The sequence below is a fragment of the Dipteris shenzhenensis genome, chromosome 15, assembly GCF_047967505.1.
Source record: "Dipteris shenzhenensis isolate YYH24624 ecotype China chromosome 15, Dip_SZ_1.0, whole genome shotgun sequence".
NCBI lineage: Eukaryota > Viridiplantae > Streptophyta > Polypodiopsida > Gleicheniales > Dipteridaceae > Dipteris > Dipteris shenzhenensis.
The window spans coordinates 53882045-53901041 of NC_141610.1; the positions used below are offsets into that span (position 1 = coordinate 53882045).

Consider the following 18997-nt stretch of genomic DNA (forward strand, 5'->3'; position numbering starts at 1 on the left):
GTGACAAATCAGGTTAATCCCACATACAAAAAAGCTTCCATCCATATAATGCCTAAAATGAGGAGCCTCTCCTCTATACCACATGGCAAGTGTTTGGGACCTGCGTGCCACCCTACATATATGCCACATGGCAAGTGATTAATGGAGGCCTAAACTGGGCTCCAACACATTCACATGCTATTTTAACATAGCCTCTCATCAACAGGCTCAGCATTGTATAGCATAATAAACCTTCACCTTAACAAACCAAGGCCAGATTTTGGTGCAAGTGTGTTGAGATTACTTGATTCCCAAGATCCCCATTAAGGCCAGAAAGACCTCTGCCCTCTCTGTGCTAATTTTTTATTTCATATCTGAGCATGGTCTTCATATATTATTGGCACTGTTAAAGGACTACAGAACACACGTTTTTTTGGTGATCAAGACACTAAAGCAGCAAATCCAAGAAACATTTGGCAGAGCACTCTTAAGTCCACCTCCACCTCAGATTATTTCAGTACAATGTTTCGTACTTAAAAACTGGGACAATTCTCAATCGCTGATCACAAACATCTGCTGAGCGGTCACATGGACACCACTGTTGGCCTCTACATCAAGGCAACAAAGTGGATTCTACAAAAAATGCCTCATTGATACAATAGAGCAATACTAGCCCCATACAAAGAAAACCTACATAACTGTATCCACAAACATTTTTCATGGGATCTTTGATCAACTATTTCGCTTCCCTTTTCCCCACAACAGAACGGGGTTATTGAGTATAATTAAAGCTATAAGTTTTTCCTCTCAGCTAGAAGCTTCTGCTCCACTGGATAGTTTTCTCCAGAATCTCATTACAGTTGTATCTCCTGAAGGCATCAATGTACTGACTTGAGTACATGAAGGTTCTTCAGAAAAAGGACAGTATTTTTACAAGTTTACAAAATGGTTAAAAATACATCATGGCACAGGGTGGCACACCACCCTGAAATCCCATTGGGTTCTTGCTTCGGTAGTTCACTGAATTCAAAGATCTTGTACGACTCTTGAAGATCCCTCAGACTCCTGCTTTGTAAATCATTGCAACCGAAGGCTCGAAGCGGCTTTTTATGTTACATCCTTCACCTTTATCTGTAGCCTGGATGTTACATTATCTTTAGACAGCTGGTGCATAAGCTTAAGCATATCCTCAATTTCCCACAATATACTTTCATCCACCTAAGCCCTCACTCACTTTCATCGGATGACTGAGAATCAAAACTATCAACTTCCCTCTGTTCATCATCATCACTGGAGGCCCCATCACCATTGCAACCATTATAACCATCATCCTCATCCTCATTCTCATCATCATCTCCATCGCCATCATTTTCTGCTTCAATCTCCTGACTGTCTGCAATATTTCCTTGGACCAGCTCTAAAAATTGTCCATCTTCCTCTTCCTCTTCCTCTTCCTCGTACTCATCCTCTACAATAAGTTCTTCTTGATCATCATCATCCTGTTCTGCTCCATTAACAGGATCCTCTTCTTCTTCAAACTCACTGTAGCAGACCTGTTTGTCATTAAGCTGCTCATCAGAATGCTCTTGGGCGTCCCACTCTTCATTCTCTGAACCAACCCTATCACTGTGAATCTCTTGCTCAGCAGTATGTTCATTTACCTCCTGTATGCCATGACCAGCTATATAAAGGTCGTTCTCCCTATCTTTGATTTGCCTCAGTACACGGGACTGCCTGCGACGCCCAGTCCGCCAACCTCGTCCACGTCCCCTGACAGTACTATCCAAATTATTTGCACAACCACCACGACCACGGCCTCTTCTGCTCTTGACTTCTGCATCATAACCTTCTCCAGGGTGAACCCTACCATCTGAAACTCTTGGTATTCCACCAGGCATACTAATGCTCATCATACCACTCCCGCCTCTGCCACGGCCACGACCTTTAGGGCGCCCACCTCTGCCACGGCCACGACCAAATTGATGTCCATTACACAAATCTCTCCGGGAATCAAACTTTTCCTCCTCAACTAATGGTGAAAGCTCATTAGTGTCTACGTTCCGTACTTTCCATACAGGCACACCTCCAGCTGCCTGCAAGATGGAATAAACAATGCTCACATTTTCAATGGAAATCAAGCTTTTACATGTTTAAAAATGGGATAAATCTTGTCATACTGTTCCCCTTAAAAATTAATTAATTTATAAAACAAGCGAAAGAACAAAGGAAAAAAGGAAGTTTCTAAGTGACTTTAAACAAAATTAAGAGTAAATGAGAAATTAAAATAAAAATAACTTAGTGAGTAAAGCTACACTTATGTTCTCATCACTACCCGAGTATAAGCTGCAATCTGGATTTCGACAAAATAATCATCGTTCTGTAACACTACACCCAACACGACCACAAAACCATATTCTGCAAGCCATATATCTCTCTGCCAAAGGATTTCAAGACTTTTAAGGTAATAACCAGGGATTATGTGCTCATCCTACAGTCAAAAAGTATTCTCCTACTTCACAGCCTGAAATCACCAATACTCACTTTTCAAATTTCAGCTTCGTATCAAAGGCTATGATAATCTTCATACTGATATTCATTTTACAAGAACTCACTAGAGAAGTTTTGAAGGAAAATTTTCTGCCATGAATAGCTGTGCTGTAGCTATAGATTCCGTACTAATGTCATTATTCACAAGGGTCCACTCGAAAAATAGAGAGCATCAACTTCATCATGTATTACATGCTATGGCATCTCTACATATGTTCTCAAGCATCCCTACATAAGACACCACATCAATTTATACAAGAGTTCTCCCAATGTGAAATACCAAGAATATACAGAGCATGAGACCACATCATGGATTATTTGTTCTTCAGTGACTGGCCAGGTAGGCTAACTGCAGTAGACAGACAGAAACATTGCAAGATGACAGAGACACCTCAGGAGCACTAAGTATAGCTCAACTTCCACATCGACTATGCTTTCTTAAACAAGAGCATGAAGGTTCATCTTCAGATATATTGCAAGCATCTAGTGGGCATATACCATCCTACTTAGCCTTCCTGGTCGTAAGGAATCATTAAAGAAACCAACATCAATTCCGTTGATAGTATTCTGATCCAATAAAGACACGTGAAACACTGAACTTACAGCAGGAATTTTGTCAGGCCAACTCATATTTTTCTGTTTTCGCTCAACACTGTAAAAAAGCGCTGAGTCAAATGCCATGAGACGAAGTGCCACAGCTGCTGTAGTTTGTGGAAGCCAAGGGAGTACAGCTGATCCAGCAGTTCCATCTAGTGTTGCAGCTTCCAAGAGCTCTTCAGTGGTTTCATAAGAAGAACATAACCAGTCTCGAAGAACAGCACCCTCTAATTCTGTAAGGATCTGCATTAAAAATGAGTGCACATCAGGGCTTGAGACTGAAGTTTAAGAGCCAACCTTGATAATATACTGTCAAACCCACCTGAAGAAGTTCAATGGGAGATGATGCACGCTTCAGCATGGCAGCCCATGCCTTACGATGTGTTTCGGTCCAAAATGGTTTCAGAGCCTCAACAGGAATTGAAGCCTGCATTTGACATCCATGTATGTTCGTTCGATTTAGCGAGACAAGGAAAGATCTCTCTCTCTCTCTCTCTCTCTCTCTCTCTCTCAAACCAGGGAGACAGTGACACAGTAATTGCTACAGAAAATATGGCATAACCCGGGGACAAAAATGCAGTTCTACAAACAGGAAACTCGTCCAATGGGCAGCTACGGAATGCAAAAATACCTCGGGGAATACGTCAATGTTCAAAAGGTATCTAATCTGCAAAATTAGAACCAGTCCACATGACCGAGGTGGAGAGGGGAAAGACCCAGGATCCTAGGATGTAGAGCCTATGCACATATCGAAAAAGGATATGAGGACAGCAGAGGAAATCTGAAAATTATGTTGTGACAGCCAGGCAAAAGCTAGTAAGCTACTTAAAATAAGTTTTGAAACACCGCAACAAGGTACTTGGGCTAGCACAAGTGATAAATACATTACAATTTTGTAAGAAGCTTATTTCACTGTATGTAAAAGACCACTACTAGTACAATAGTCATGGATCCTCAAGGGTCTCACACGGACTTTAATACAATCATATCATATCATCTCTCTCTCTCTCTCTCTCTCTCTCTCTCTCTCAAGCTTACCATGAAACTAGTATAATAGGGACTTTAAGGACATGCAGCATTGGCAAGCCTACCAGCTAAGCACACTTCCAGCATGTGAACAGGAAGTCCCTCTTTTTAACTCTCTAGTCTGAGAAGATGCTCTATATGTAGGTTCCTTGTGGGTGGTAAGACCTCAGACAGAATAATGGGCTGGCTATGAGAGACAGATCCTAATGCTCTCGCATAATTTGGGTGAAAAGATGCACCACACATGACATTATCTTTGTTGAGTTCAAAGCGAGGCCCGTCCACACAGATACCTCCTTCCAAATCATCAGATACCTGGACCAAGTCAGGCAGTACAGCGTGATAGACATGGGCAAACAAAGACTATCCTGAGAGCTCTTTCATCGTCTATGCAGCTTGTATCTAAGAGGAATCGATCGTGCATGGACCACCAAATAGCTCCAGCAGCAGGGCAAGTCTATTAATCATGTACCCTCATTGATGCTCCTTCTTACGTCTCACACAACAAGACGTCCATCAAGCCCGTTGCAAGTATTTCCTCCATTCGAGTGAGGATGGCTTTCCTAAGATACCCATACATCAACCTCTCTCATGCAATACAGATGACCATGGATCAGCTCAGGACCTCATCTCATCCATATTGAGTGAATCACTCCCACACATCAAAGACTTCAGCACTCTTTGTAAGACACAAGAGGTAGAGAGGATCAAGTTTTGATGCGGTACTAGACATCCAAGGAGGACATCACTGTCTTTCATTTAAGCGTGCACAGACATAATTGGAGTCATTGACTGCCCCCAATCAAGACATACCGTTACTTTTCATACATGAGGTCATTTGACACAGATCCAGACCCATGAGGGCTACCATGGGTCATGTTCAGACAGCAGCAGATCACAGACTTGAACTGACTCAAGAGTGCTGGCATCATGACCCTAAGTTCCACATATGCCCAGTCAGTGGGTGAGTAGATACAAGCACCCACCCCTTGTGTTACATTGTTATTGCTACATGTCGGCATCAAGCCACCTCACAATGCCCAAGAGTAAACTCATCTGTGAGGAGTTGGGGACGGGCACAACTCCGAACACTTTCCCCCCCCTGATTTCATAGATTCATCAGTAGCCTATTAGAGGTGTGATAGACAACTCTAATTCTCCCAAAGGGGGTATACTCTCATGATGTTTTCATTGCTTTATCTTATTGAATTCTTTGGCCTTTTGCACGCCTCTCTCTCTCTCTCTCTCTCTCTCTCTCTCACACACACACACACACACACACTTTTTTTTTTAGTAAATCCAGTGCTATATATTTATAATATCAAAACTTTACAAGAGGGAAAGTCTCCAAAATGGAGAGTATTCCAAAGATCAGAAGCATAAAAAGAAAAGCTCAATGCAAGATGCATGTATATCACCCTCATGGCAGGCATCATATAAAGATTGCCGCAATGAGGCTCTAAAGGATTCATATGACTTTTGAAACTGACGGCCCAAATATGCCAAATTATGTTCTTCCCAAATTGTCCAAAGAGCCCAATATCTCACCCATGAGAAAAAGAGTGGGTATTGAGATAAAGACGTCTAAAATCTGCCAAATAACCAAAAAAGTTTGCCAAATATGTGACTCGGGAAACGGAGGCGAAGATGATCTGAAATTTTCCCCAGGAGGTTCCGAGTAGACTGACATTGCCAAAGTAGATGAAGGACAGTCTCTGAAGGAGCATGACACCGTATGTTACGCTCTAGCCGAGGTAGCATGACCTCGGAAGAATCAGTCGACATTTCCCTTATAGGATCTATCTTTGTAATATATGTGTTTGCGCTTTATGTAAATGATCGGGAGGGATCAATGTCAAGGTCCTAGGTGAGGGCTGATAGCACCAGACTAGATAGATCTGAGACCAAGGGCCTAGTGCAAAGAATGTGCCTAGGGGCAAGGAATTAAATGCATCCCAAGAGAGGGGTGAAATGTTGCATTAGAAAGGCCCTATATGGATGACATGTGGCATCTAGATCTATCTAGGGAATTGGGGTCTGTCAAGGCTAGTGAGAGAAGTGGAGAATTTGAGGATTTACGTGATTTAGAGATTGCTCTCTCTCTCTTGCTGTGAAGCTTTGGCAGTTTGGCTGGGAGGAAGATCAAGGTGCTACTCCCGTGATCTGAACAAGAGACTAGGATAGTAAAGATTTGTAATAGTTGGTATCAGAGCGGAAGGTTGGAAGGAGAGAAAGAATCGACGGACGGTAGTTGGTGACGACGAGGTCTGCGACAGTGCGGCGCTCACGTGGACCCACGAACGGGCTGTTGGAGCGATTCGACGAAGTTAGTTTGTAGGTGGCGCAGAACGACGTAGCGCAGGAACGTGGGGACCTACGAATTGGCGGGGTGCTGGATTACTTCAAGGGAAGGGTTATAGGTGCTTTGACAGTAAGTACAGGGCGACTGCAGCGAAACCATGACGGACACCTGGGGGTCTAACGAGGAAATCAGTTGACAGTTGGTAGCCCGTCGCGTGAGCAGGGATCCGTCTGAGGATCGCGTGAGCTGGTGAAGGATTTGCTATGCACGTCGTCCGGGGGACTTGGCGAGAACGGCCGATGCACAGGTTGGTGGCGTGGAGGCGTATTTCATCGCTGACGTTCCGCTCGTCGCTTGTGTCTTGGTTGGAGAGGGTTCCAAGTGAATTTCCTACTGGTTAGTCACAAGGCCTTGCTGGGCCACGGGTGGTGTTTCGAGAGTGCCATACATAATGTTGGGCTCCACCCGATGGTGGAGGACTGACTGATAGAGCTGGCGTGAGGCGAACAGCGTTCGGTGGTCGCTGGTAGATGTCAGAGTACGGATGAGAGCAGGCCGTACATGCAGGCTGCAAGCTGTGGGATTCGAAGTCCAGGGAGCACTCTATCTATTTTCCTTTTGATTTTCGTTATTCCTGTTTTGTCGGAAGCAATTAGATTTTCTTGGTCATCAGAGGTCGCAGTTGATGATGCTATAGCAAGAATAAATTATGCTTGAACAGATTATGCCTGTGTGCTTCAGTCGGAGTAGTTTGCAGGAATTTCCCTAGTATAGGGAAAAGCGCTATTTAGTTAGTGCGAATTTGGGATTGCAGGAATTCCCTAGTATAGGGAATTGTGTTCAGAGCGTCAGTTTGTGATTACAGTGTTCTAAGGGTGTTTTTAAAAAAAAAAAAAAAACCCCAAAACAAAACACCTACTGAACAAATGGAAGCAGAAGAAGGAGCTTCCAGGAGGGACCCTGGTGAATCAGGAGTCCGGCCGACCCAGCAGGGATCGCGCCCAGTAGCTCATACGTTATCTGGCAGGATTGCATTGCTGGAAGATGCCTTGCAACAGTTGTTAGCACAGCAGTTACAAGCCAATGCAGGGCAGTCCGAACTTAGGAGAGTACTACAGAGTATGTCTGCCAGACCTTCTCGAGAGGAGAAGGGAAAGGCTCCGATGGAACCGGAGTCTAGTGTCCATACGGTCGAGCCTAAATAAAAAGGCTAAAGTGCCAAATATTGCTAATTACAGACCGGAAAAGTATTCTGGTCGGATGAACGACCGTAGCTCCGATGTCATTGAGACCTGGCTACACAAATGGGACGAGGCGTTCGCCATTTGTGAGATCAGAAATGACATCAAAAAGATCCGCGAGGCCACCCATATGTTTAGTGAGGCGGCGGATCGGTGGTGGATTAAACAACAAAAAGACGGTATAGCATCCACTACCTGGGAGGGGTTTAAAAGAGAGTTCAGGAAACACTTCTTACCTCCTGACGAGGCATCCCGAGCTTGGGATCAATATAGGAACCTGCGTCAGAGAAATTTATCAGTGGCAGAATACACTGATAAGTTTCGAGAGAGTGTAATGAAGGTTGACGAACCCCTGCCTCAATCAATCCAAGTGAAAGATTTCATATTTGGATTGAATGACCGAATAAAAATGGAAGTTCGGGCTAAGTACGCGAACACGCTAGATGATGCAATAGCTATAGCCTTGAACTACGAGGATGCCAAGAGCAGCAAGCCAAGTGGGTTTGCACAGGTCGGAACCCAGTATGGGTATCCGAAGAAATCTGGGTTTAAGAAGAAGTGGACTAGTAAAGGGAGTGGTTCGCAGCCGAGTGGTCAAGCCAAGCAGGCGAGACCGGCTGAAACTCCTAAACCAAGTACCACCATTGGAGTGAAGAGAAAAGTAACTCCAATGGCAGCCCGGGCTTGGTCTAAGTCTCCCTTGAACCCGGAACAAAGGGAAAAAGCGAGGAGAGAAGGCTTATGCTTTGGTTGCCTTCAACCTCATCAGTGGAGAGATTGTCCACGTAATAAAGATCGTCGGATGGCTGAGATGGTGATCTCAGAGTGCGACGTGGAGATGCAGGGAAGTCCCAGAGCGGAAGAGATGCAGATTCAGCTAGCGGGATCTTCTCAGAGGTTAGTACCTTGTTTGTTCTGTGTGTCTGTTACTAAGTTAGTGACGAGTGCACCTGATAACATCCTATCTAAGCCCGCAGCAACGGGGTATACAGCCTTCAATGATACGGAGCTAATCAAAATGAAAGGGCAAGTGGCCAATCATGATGTCATTGTGTTGTTTGACTCAGCATCAACTCACAATGTGATTAACTCCAAGCTCGTGAAGAGGCTGAAATTAAAGACAAGTCCATCTGACTATGCGTATACAGTCAGGATGGCTGATGGAAGTTCAACTGAAGTATGGGACCAAAGGGTTACCCAATTGGAGCTTCAGATTCAGGACTATACTGAGAAGCTTGATTTTGAAATAACCAAGCTTGCTCATGCGGATATAGCCCTGGGAATGGCGTGGCATTCTAGGAAGAATCCAGCCATTGATTGGAAAAAGCACGTATATCAATTCAAGATGAATGATGTGCTTTATGTCTTGCGAGGTGGAAAAGATATACCTCAGGGACCGTTGGTTTCCGTAATGGAAATCAGAAAGGCTCAAGTAGAGTTTTTATACCTTTGCACCGCATCGGTAGAGTCGGTGAATGATTCTTCGACTAGCACTGATGTTACGCAAAGTGATGAGATGGCCAAGTTGGCTAATCTTATAACAGAGGAGTTCTCTGAATGCTTTAGGGATGAACTACCTTATGGGTTACCTCCAGAGCGGAAAGTTCAGCATAAGATTGAACTGATCCCAGGGGCAGAACCTGTAAATAGACCTCCCTATAGAATGAGTTTTACTGAAGAAGCGGAGGTGCGTAGGCAACTGGAAGAATACCTCAAGTTGGGGCAGATTCAACCAAGTTTCTCACCTTTTGCTTCACCAGTGATATTAAAGAGGAAAAAGGATGATACGTTTCGCCTCTGTATAGATTACAGAGCATTGAATAATATCACTGTTAAGCACAGGTATCCGATGGCTCGGATTGATGATTTGCTAGATGCATTACATGGAGCCGTGATTTTCAGCAAGATAGATCTTAAGTGCGGCTATCATCAGATCCGGATTAGAGCCGAGGATGTGCATAAAACCGCTTTTAGAAGCAGGTTTGGTCATTATGAGTTTTTGGTAATGCCCTTCGGACTTACCAATGCTCCAGCGACCTTCGTCATGCTTATGAACGATTTACTACGTCCGTATATCGGAAAGTTCGTAGTACATTTTATTGACGATATCCTGATATTCAGTAAAAGTGTTACTGAACATCGTGAACACTTAAGGATGGTGTTCAGTACTTTGAGGAAAGCCAGTCTTTACGTGAATAAAAAGAAAACTATACTGTGTATGGTTAGGCTTGAGTACTTAGGATTCATAATTACTCCACAGGGGGTAGAAATGGATCCGAGGAAAGTGGCTGCGATACTGACTTGGCCAATCCCTCAGAGTCTGACCGCGTTGCGATCATTCTTGGGATTTGTCCAGTTTTATAGAAGGCATATCAAAGGATATTCCGGAATAGTATCGCCATTGACTGATCTGACCTCAGATAAAGTACCTTTTATTTGGGGACAGAATCAACAAGAAAGTTTTAACACCATAAAACAAGCTGTGGTCTCAGGACCGGTGTTAAAAATAGTTGATCCCCAGAAACCGTTGTTCCTAGAAACCGATGCAAGTGGCATTGCGGTAGGAGCAGTCCTTCTTCAAGAGGGAAGGCCAGTAGCCTTTGAAAGCAAGAAGCTTTCTCCCTCTCAAAGGAATTGGCCAACTCATGAATTGGAGTTGTATGCTGTTATCCATGCTTTGAAAACATGGAGGCATTATCTGTATGGTTCATAGTTTTATGTGGATGTGGATCATGATACTCTGAAACATTTCTGTAAACAGCCTGACTTGAGGGGCCGCCAAGCTAGGTGGGCAGAGCTCATGCAGGAGTTTAATCTAACGATTCGGTACCGAAGAGGAAAAGACAATAAGGTAGCTGATGCGTTGTCTCGCATTATGCACAACCTGAGTTTCACGGTATTAGAGAGTGCTCTAATGACCGAGATCAGAGAAACTCAGAAGGTGGACGAGTTTGTCCAGAGCTTATGGCCTAAGGCTCATGTGTTAAAACCCGGGGAAAATGAAAAGGATGACCTGGCATCCAGAAAAGGCCAAACTTATGCAAGATATACCATAAGGGATGGTATGCTAGTTAGAAATGGCAAGGTTGTAGTACCTGGTCAGAATGATCTCAGGCAGAGAGTCATTCGACAATGCCATGATAGCCCGTGTGCGGGACATCCAGGAGTCGAGAAGACATATGATCTCGTGAAGCGAGATTTCTTTTGGCCAAAGATGAAAAAGCATATTCATGAATATGTGACACGGTGTTTCTCGTGTCAGGTAAGTAAGGCCGAGCGGGTGAAGCCACCCGGACTTTTACAGCCCTTGGAAATACCACTAAGTAAGTGGGAGAGCATTTTCATGGACTTCATTGTAGGACTACCTGCAACACAAGGAGGGTATAATTCTATCCTTGTGGTGGTTGATCGTCTAACCAAGATGGCTCACTTCATTCCGACTAGAGAGTCCATTAGTGCCCCGCAAGTGGCGGATTTGTTCATTAGACATATATTCCGTCTGCATGGATTACCTAGATCCATAGTGTCAGACCGAGATGTCAGATTTACCGGTCATTTCTGGACAGCGGTATTTGAGACACTGAGGACTGAGTTAGGAATGAGTAGTGGGGATCATCCTGAGACGGATGGTCAGACGGAGAGAGTCAACCAGACTTTGGAGGATATGCTGAGGGCATATGTGTCATTGAGGCAACATACGTGGGACAAGTGGTTGCCATTGTTGGAGTTTGCCTACAATGATAGGAAGCATTCATCTACCGGGTTCAGTCCGTTTGAACTGAACTATGGTTATAGACCAACCAATCCGACTATAGTTGGAGTACCTCAGAAAGTGCCTAGTGCCGCGAACTTTGTAGTTCAGATGCGGGAGATGCTAGCACTTGCGAGAGCTAACATCCGCCAGGCTATGGATAGAGCCAAGGTGTATGCGGATGAAAATCGGTCTATAAGAGTATTTGAAGAAGGAGAAAAAGTTTTTCTCACAATTCCTTCGCACTCGAAGTCGTTGACTTCAGGAGAGTGTGCTAAGTTATCACCTCGATACTGTGGGCCGTGGTTAATTCTAAAGAGAATAGGCAGTGTAGCCTATAAATTAGAATTGCCACAGGGGTGTAAGGTGCACCCGGTTTTTCATGTTTCACGTTTAAAGAAATTTTTACATACTGGTGACTCACTAATCGAAGGTGTGGGTTTGTTTCAGGAGATAGAGGATATTGCAAGGCGCAAACCAACAAGAATCCTGGACCGAGGAACAATGCAAATACGAAATCGGAAGATACCCACGGTGTTGGTTGCATGGCATGGTCAGCCTCTATCCGAAGCTACCTGGGAATCCGTATATCAGTTGCGGAGAATGTTCCCAGACTTTATCATCGAGGACGCTGATGTCTGAAGAGGGAAGGAATGTTACGCTCTAGCCGAGGTAGCATGACCTCGGAAGAATCAGTCGACATTTCCCTTATAGGATCTATCTTTGTAATATATGTGTTTGCGCTTTATGTAAATGATCGGGAGGGATCAATGTCAAGGTCCTAGGTGAGGGCTGATAGCACCAGACTAGATAGATCTGAGACCAAGGGCCTAGTGCAAAGAATGTGCCTAGGGGCAAGGAATTAAATGCATCCCAAGAGAGGGGTGAAATGTTGCATTAGAAAGGCCCTATATGGATGACATGTGGCATCTAGATCTATCTAGGGAATTGGGGTCTGTCAAGGCTAGTGAGAGAAGTGGAGAATTTGAGGATTTACGTGATTTAGAGATTGCTCTCTCTCTCTTGCTGTGAAGCTTTGGCAGTTTGGCTGGGAGGAAGATCAAGGTGCTACTCCCGTGATCTGAACAAGAGACTAGGATAGTAAAGATTTGTAATACCGTAGGCAAGTGGGTGAAGCAATGTGACGTTTAGCAAGTGTGATTCCCACTGACAATGTGCCAGTCAAACATCTCCAAAGAAAGAGTCTTTGTTTCAAAGGCATTTTACACCTCCATATTAGTCGGAGATTCTTCCGCCACCATGAAAGAGGCCGCCTGATATGCCACAGAGTATTAGCATAGTGATGAATCCAAGGGGCAGGCTGAAGAAGCTTGTAGACTTTGATGGAGGTCAAAACAGACAGAGGAATGGGACGAGAGCATGTAGCAGTGGGGTACAATTTCCAATCCATAAGCCTGTCTATGTCAGCCACAGGGGGAATAGGAAGGAAAGGATGCAAGAGATCAGCAATTCTCTTCCATATCAACCTGTGGTGCATTCCCAATGCATAAATAGCAGAGGCCTGAGGAAAAGATAAAATATGGTCATTATCATCTACCACGTCATTGATGTATCTGATTCCCAATTTCATGAGATTATATGCCCTAACCGGTTCCTGTAAAGCAAGTGGAGTGTCAAAGATGGCACTCCAATGAATACTTTCTTTCCGCATTGAGTTTGTCCCCGAAAGATTATCAGGAGTCCATTTGACTTTAGAAAGCACTTGTTTCCAGTCCAGTATCAGAGCAGTAGAGAAAGGGCATCTAGGAATCTTCCCTACAAATCTCCCAATGACAACCTCCCAATGATCAGTAGTCCAATGGCCATAAGCATTTGTCCTCATGTTGACACACATGGATGCTATCATACAAGTCCATGGCTGTTTTTGACAGAAAAAGGTATTGAACATAGTCACCTTCCTTGCAAGTACATGATATCTGATATTTAGAACATTAAGTCCTCCATGCATCTTAGGGGAGCACACCATTTCCATCTTCAGTAGTCTCAATGCTTTCACAGCAGTTTTTGTCTTCCATAACAGCTCCATCGCTTGAGACATAAAAGCTGAGATATCTCTAGAGGACCAATGTAGTAAAGGCAAGAAGAACTGAACATAAGACATTACAATAGACTGGACTATTCTGAGCCTAACATGAAGTGGCCAAGTAGAAATTTTCCAATAGTCCAATTTATTTTGAAGTCGTTGGAAGATCCATTTTAGCTGCTGCTTCCTGGTGATATGCCATCCTATAGGATATCCCAAATGCCTGACAATCTCTTTGGAATGCACTATCTGACCAAGCCAGAGAATAGAATGCCAGTCACATTGTTTCAGTGGAAGCAATTTGGATTTGTCAAAATTGATATGCAATCCCGCTGCTAATCCATACAATGATAATGTGGCCATAAGCATGCGGACTTCCCGAGGAGAGTTCTGTGGCATAAAAAAGGAATCATCAGCATATGCTTGCGCCAAGAAGGATGCAGCCCCAGGGATTTTAAGACCAGTCATCTGTCCTGTGCTTGTAAGGTGATCAAGATACATCAGGAGGCGATGAGTCGCAATGGCATAGAAAAGAGCACTAAGGGGGCAGCCCTGTCTGACTGATCTACCCAATGTCCATGACCGGGATAGATGGCTTCCGAGAATGCACTGAGAAGTAGAGCCATAATAAAACCAATAAATTGCATTTGCTATCTTGGGACCAAATCCCAGCTTTGTCATGGTTTGAGAGATAAAATCCCATTGTACAGTATCAAATGCCTTAGAGATATCTACCTGCAATATGAGCACATCTTGATTCGAGTACTTAGCATATTCAATTGCAGTCAATGCATTGGAGATATTGTCATGAATTTGTCTTCGCGGCACAAATCCATACTGATGAGGATGAAGGCCCGCATTCAGAGTGCCTTGAAGCCTATATACAATCATTTTGGCAATGAGTTTGTAAACTACAGGCATCAAAGTAATAGGCCTCCAATCTGACATATGATCACAAAGATTTTTTTTTGGCACAAGTTTGATGATGCCATGCTTCCAGAAATGCGGAAATTGATTTTGTTGCCAGGCAACATTGATCATTTGTAAGAGAACATCTTTCAAATCATCCCAAAAAGAAATATAAAATTCCACCGTAAGACCGTCCCAGCCAGGGGACTTGTATTTGCCGAGATGGGACAAAGCATTTTCAAGTTCCGTGTCAGTAAAAGGTCTGTCAAGTAATAGAGCATCATCCATTTTCACTATCCCAGAGACATATTGAAGAATTTCAGTCCTTGCATCAGTCATTTGATTTGATGGGGATCCAGGGGTAGAGAACAGTGTCTGGAAGTAATTCTGGCATTCATCTTGGAGATCAGAGAAAGAGTGCGTCCAAGATCCATCTAGTTTCCTGACCCTTAGACATGAGTTTTTCTTTCGAGTGGCATGCAGGCCCTTGAAGAAGGCTTTTAATGAGCAGCCCTTATCCATGAGGGGTTTCATTCTTGCTCTAATCTGCCATTTGTGCAATTTCCGCTGATCATTGTCAGTCAGTTTAATCCGGGCTTGTGAGAGGGAATCATTTTCTGATTCAGAAAGAGGCCTTAAATGTGAAAATTCAGTCAGCTGTTGTACTGTCCTTTTTGTCCATTTGACCTCATTCCTCCATGTAGCCATGTGCCATTTTCCATAGTCCCTAATAACATTATGTATACGAGAGACAAAGTTGTCCCAGGCATAATTCATGTCCTCCTGAGCATGCAAAAGCAAAGGATGAATTGCAACTCTGATCATTTGCTGGAAATATTGATGTCGAAAATAAGCCTGATTAACATGCAGTAATCTGCTGGAGAGAGTCGGCAAATCATCCAGTGGCATACCAAATTGCAGATTTAACCATAATGGGGCATGATCTGACAATCCCAATGAGAAATCAATGAGGAGATGAAGGCTGAAATCTGCATATTGTTGTGGAAAGAACAGATACCATCTGTCAAGCCTTGCCCAGTATGTGGTAAATGCATTATGATGGAAAGTATATCCGGGCACTGACCCTTGTAAAAGAAGCCATAAATCTTCAGCCTGCACGGAGAGAAGCATGCTATCCCATTTCTGTCTTTCCGATGAAAGCATATGAGATCGTAAAGTGGTATTATCTCTCAACAGAGGAGAATTGTTAAAATCTCCACAGATAAATGCATTAGATCTCCATGGATATTTGCTTAAAGATTCCCATAGAGAGGCCCTCATGGCAGAAGTCTCGGAGGCATAGACTGATGCAAGCTCAATAATGTCTCCATTGACATTACATTGTATGACTATCCATCGGCCATTGCTATCATTGAATGCTAACTGAGGGTCCAGCTCATGTCTGGCCATTATGCATACCCCTGAGTAGGTTGTGGTACTGGCATAATATATATCATAGCCACCAAAGTGATCATGATGACCAGCCTTAGAGTGTTGATTATGCTCTTGCAAACAAACAATATCTGGCTGCATTTTATGTACATAATTCCATAAAAGCCTCCACTTTGAGACATTGCAGAGGCTCTGTACATTGTATGTAAAACATTTGAGTGTTTGATGCATGAAAGAGATATATACAATAAAGTATAAGTATGAAACAAGATCTTCAAAGAGGCAATGCCTCTGCCTGCATGGGTTGCAGGCTTTCATGATCCATGAAAGATATGGCATTTTCCCCTTCTTCAGAATCACATATGGGGATACCCTTCTTCAAAACCCCCACCCAATTTTGAAGGACAGGAGCTGAAGTAGAAGCCTGTCCTGGTAAGGGAGAAGAAGCATCCCATTGCCGAGATTGAAAGGGGCGTGGCTTCAATGCAATCACCTTCTTTGGCTGTTGAAAACCATCCCGATCTGTCCCCACAGATTCCTTCATCTTCTCCTTTTCTTTTTCTTTCCCTTTTCCAACAAGTGATTGCACCTGATTAACCGGTTTAGCATTCTTTGCTCCATTTCGGGTTGCTGGCTTGACTTGCAAATTCTCATTCTTTTCCCTTGTCTGAGGTGGCAAGGCATTAGGAGGGGGTTGATGCAGAACTATTGGGCATTCAGAGGCTAGATGCCCAAACTTATGGCAACACACACACACACACACACACACACACACACACACACACAACCACACACACACACACGATATTACTCAGCTCCTCACTTCAAACAAATTTGATCATATATACCTTTGTAATATTTCAATTATAAAAAGTGATATTAATTATCTTACCTCAACAGAAAGAATTTGAGCCTTAAGAAGCTGGATTCTGGATGGCTTAACTATCTTACCTCAACAGAAAGAATCTGAGCCTTAAGAAGCTGGATCCTGGATGGAAGAGGACTCGATGGGCCCTGAAACTTCCAGTTTGCATCCTTTAGTTTCCGTTTCTCTTCGCAGTCATTGAGATGCTGAAAAAATTTAGCTTCTGCCTTTGGGAAGCCCTCAAGAGTTGCATGGCAGCATGGGCAGTGCCTTTCTCGAGGCCAGTAGAATTCATGGCAGACTTCACACCTCACAAGTAAATCATAACTCCGTTTCTTTCCTACCTTTGTAGCAACAACAGGAGATATTTCAGTGCATTTACTCCAGATCCATTTGTTAAATTCACTGTAGCGCACAAGTGCACATTGCCTCTCAGCCTGTGTGTTACTGCACTGAATCGGTATGGAACCTGCATGTGTAGTCAAGTCACTCCCTGGTACTACAGTCCCATCTCCAGAACTACCTTCTTCAGAAGCATATCCCGCATGATAGGCTAAAGTCGGCTCGTTCCTAGAACTCCTACCCGTCATCAAAGTGGGTCTGGGCTTGTATTCGTCGACTGAAAACCTTTGCTGATGAAGCCCTCCAGTTGACACAAGCTTCCTCATTCCTTGCTTGATAGAGCTCTCTAACTTTTGGAGTACTCCATGCAGATGGGCTTCCCGAATTCCTCGAGTATCCAAATTAGCTATCAGTGCATCAAAAGCCTGTTCATGACATTCAGAAACATAAGTATCATTAACCTTCCAAGCTTAACCAAACTCTTCATGACAATGAGATCTCATTCACAAGATGGGACAATTAGCATGCCTGCTAATAGCCATAAACAAAAGAAATGAAATACATTTCAATATGGCTGGCAGGGAAAAGCACAAAATACTGTAATGAGCTCAAAAAGACAATATACAATGCAGCAATAAAGTAAGGAAAAACAAGTAATCAACCTCTTCGGTATCGATAACGTCCCAGTGACCATCCTCGGATGACTCAAAGTAGAGCCTACCACAGCCTGGGTCTTCACCAGTATTGCATGTCACAAACTGCCAATAGCGGTTGTGTCTACGGTCAAAGCCCAAAGGCAAAGACCGATAAACGTAAAGCTCTTCTGCTCGGAGACCAATATCAGCTTTCAGCTGTGCACGAGTTTTGTCGAAGGCGAATCCAGGAATGGAGGCAGTCGCAGAATCCTGGTTGATGCGACTCTGCACCCCTGTTCCTTTATCCACGGCTGAAGAATTTTCTGCTGCATTTTCTATCGTAGCTTCTGCAGCCAAACTGTCCACCAATGGCTTCTCTTCATCAGCCATCATCTCATCTCCATCCCTAGGACTCTCTAGTCCTTCAGCATTGGGATTAGACCCTTCAATCTTAACCCCCTCACCCGACTGAGGTGCTAACTTCAATAGCTGCCCTTCTTTTACCCGCCGCTTATCCATCTGTGCTTCAGCCCACATTTGTCTTTTCAAAGCATTTGCAGCTTCCATTCGTTCCTGTCCAAGGAATAGGAGCTATCAGCAAACCTCAATTATAAAACTATTATTGCAGTTCCTCCCTCAACTGACTTTAGCATATTACATCGTTAAGCTCATGTAAGAACTTTTTCAGTCAATGAGCAGCCCAAAACGTTTAGAGTCGATCTGAAGCCTCATGCACAGGAAAATAATTTTAACTCTGGAATCTGAATTCTAATGAATCACATGTTTCAGTCTCCAGAAAAGCATCCTATGCAGCACACATTCATAATTATCCATATGATGTAAGCTCAATCAAGGGGGCCTAGACTGAAGTACAAACACACACCGGCGCTTAGAAGTGTGTATTAAGCAAAGGAAGGCAAGGGGATCGACAGTGGAATGCAAGCACAGATGCAGTGTGATGGCACAACACTGGGTTTCATGAATAAAACCCAACATCCACTAAATTTAAAGTGTCAAAATGTCATCCCAAAAGTCTGATCTAGCTGTCTGACCATTCACAAGTCTACAAACGGACCTTCTCACACGTGCCATGCATGGCCAGGTGTCACCACAATGTAAATATCCTAAGTCAAAATACAGTTGACCATTTATTTGATCATAATTAAAGAGTTTTATATGTGTTAATTATGGTCAAAGAGTTCTTTTAATGGTCAAAGGATTGACTACGGTCAAAGATACTTGACTCTAGTCAAGTAAACCTGACTTCAGTCGGGGAGACTTGGTTTATTACCAAGAGGGTTGACTGTGGTTAACCAGAGAACCACAGTGCTGACTACGGTCAGAGAGTGTTGACTTCGGTCAACAAG

The 18997-nt window shown here is 43.7% G+C and overlaps 1 protein-coding gene across 3 annotated transcripts in view; it reads right to left on the reverse strand.

Annotated features, from left to right (window-relative positions):
* Positions 1-460: 460 nt before the first annotated feature.
* LOC147893990 (homeobox-DDT domain protein RLT2-like) overlaps positions 461-18997 on the reverse strand; it is a 45057-nt gene continuing 26520 nt past the window's right edge. For all 3 annotated transcript variants that reach the window (XM_087385793.1, XM_087385791.1, XM_087385792.1), the window contains exons 15-19: positions 17658-18203; positions 16740-17420; positions 3446-3550; positions 3130-3366; positions 461-2072 (exon numbers count right to left, since the gene is read on the reverse strand). In XM_087385793.1, coding sequence (XP_087241919.1) covers positions 1206-2072; positions 3130-3366; positions 3446-3550; positions 16740-17420; positions 17658-18203 — 2436 coding nt within the window. In that variant the 3' untranslated portion in view covers positions 461-1205. The remainder of the gene's footprint in view (positions 2073-3129; positions 3367-3445; positions 3551-16739; positions 17421-17657; positions 18204-18997) is intronic.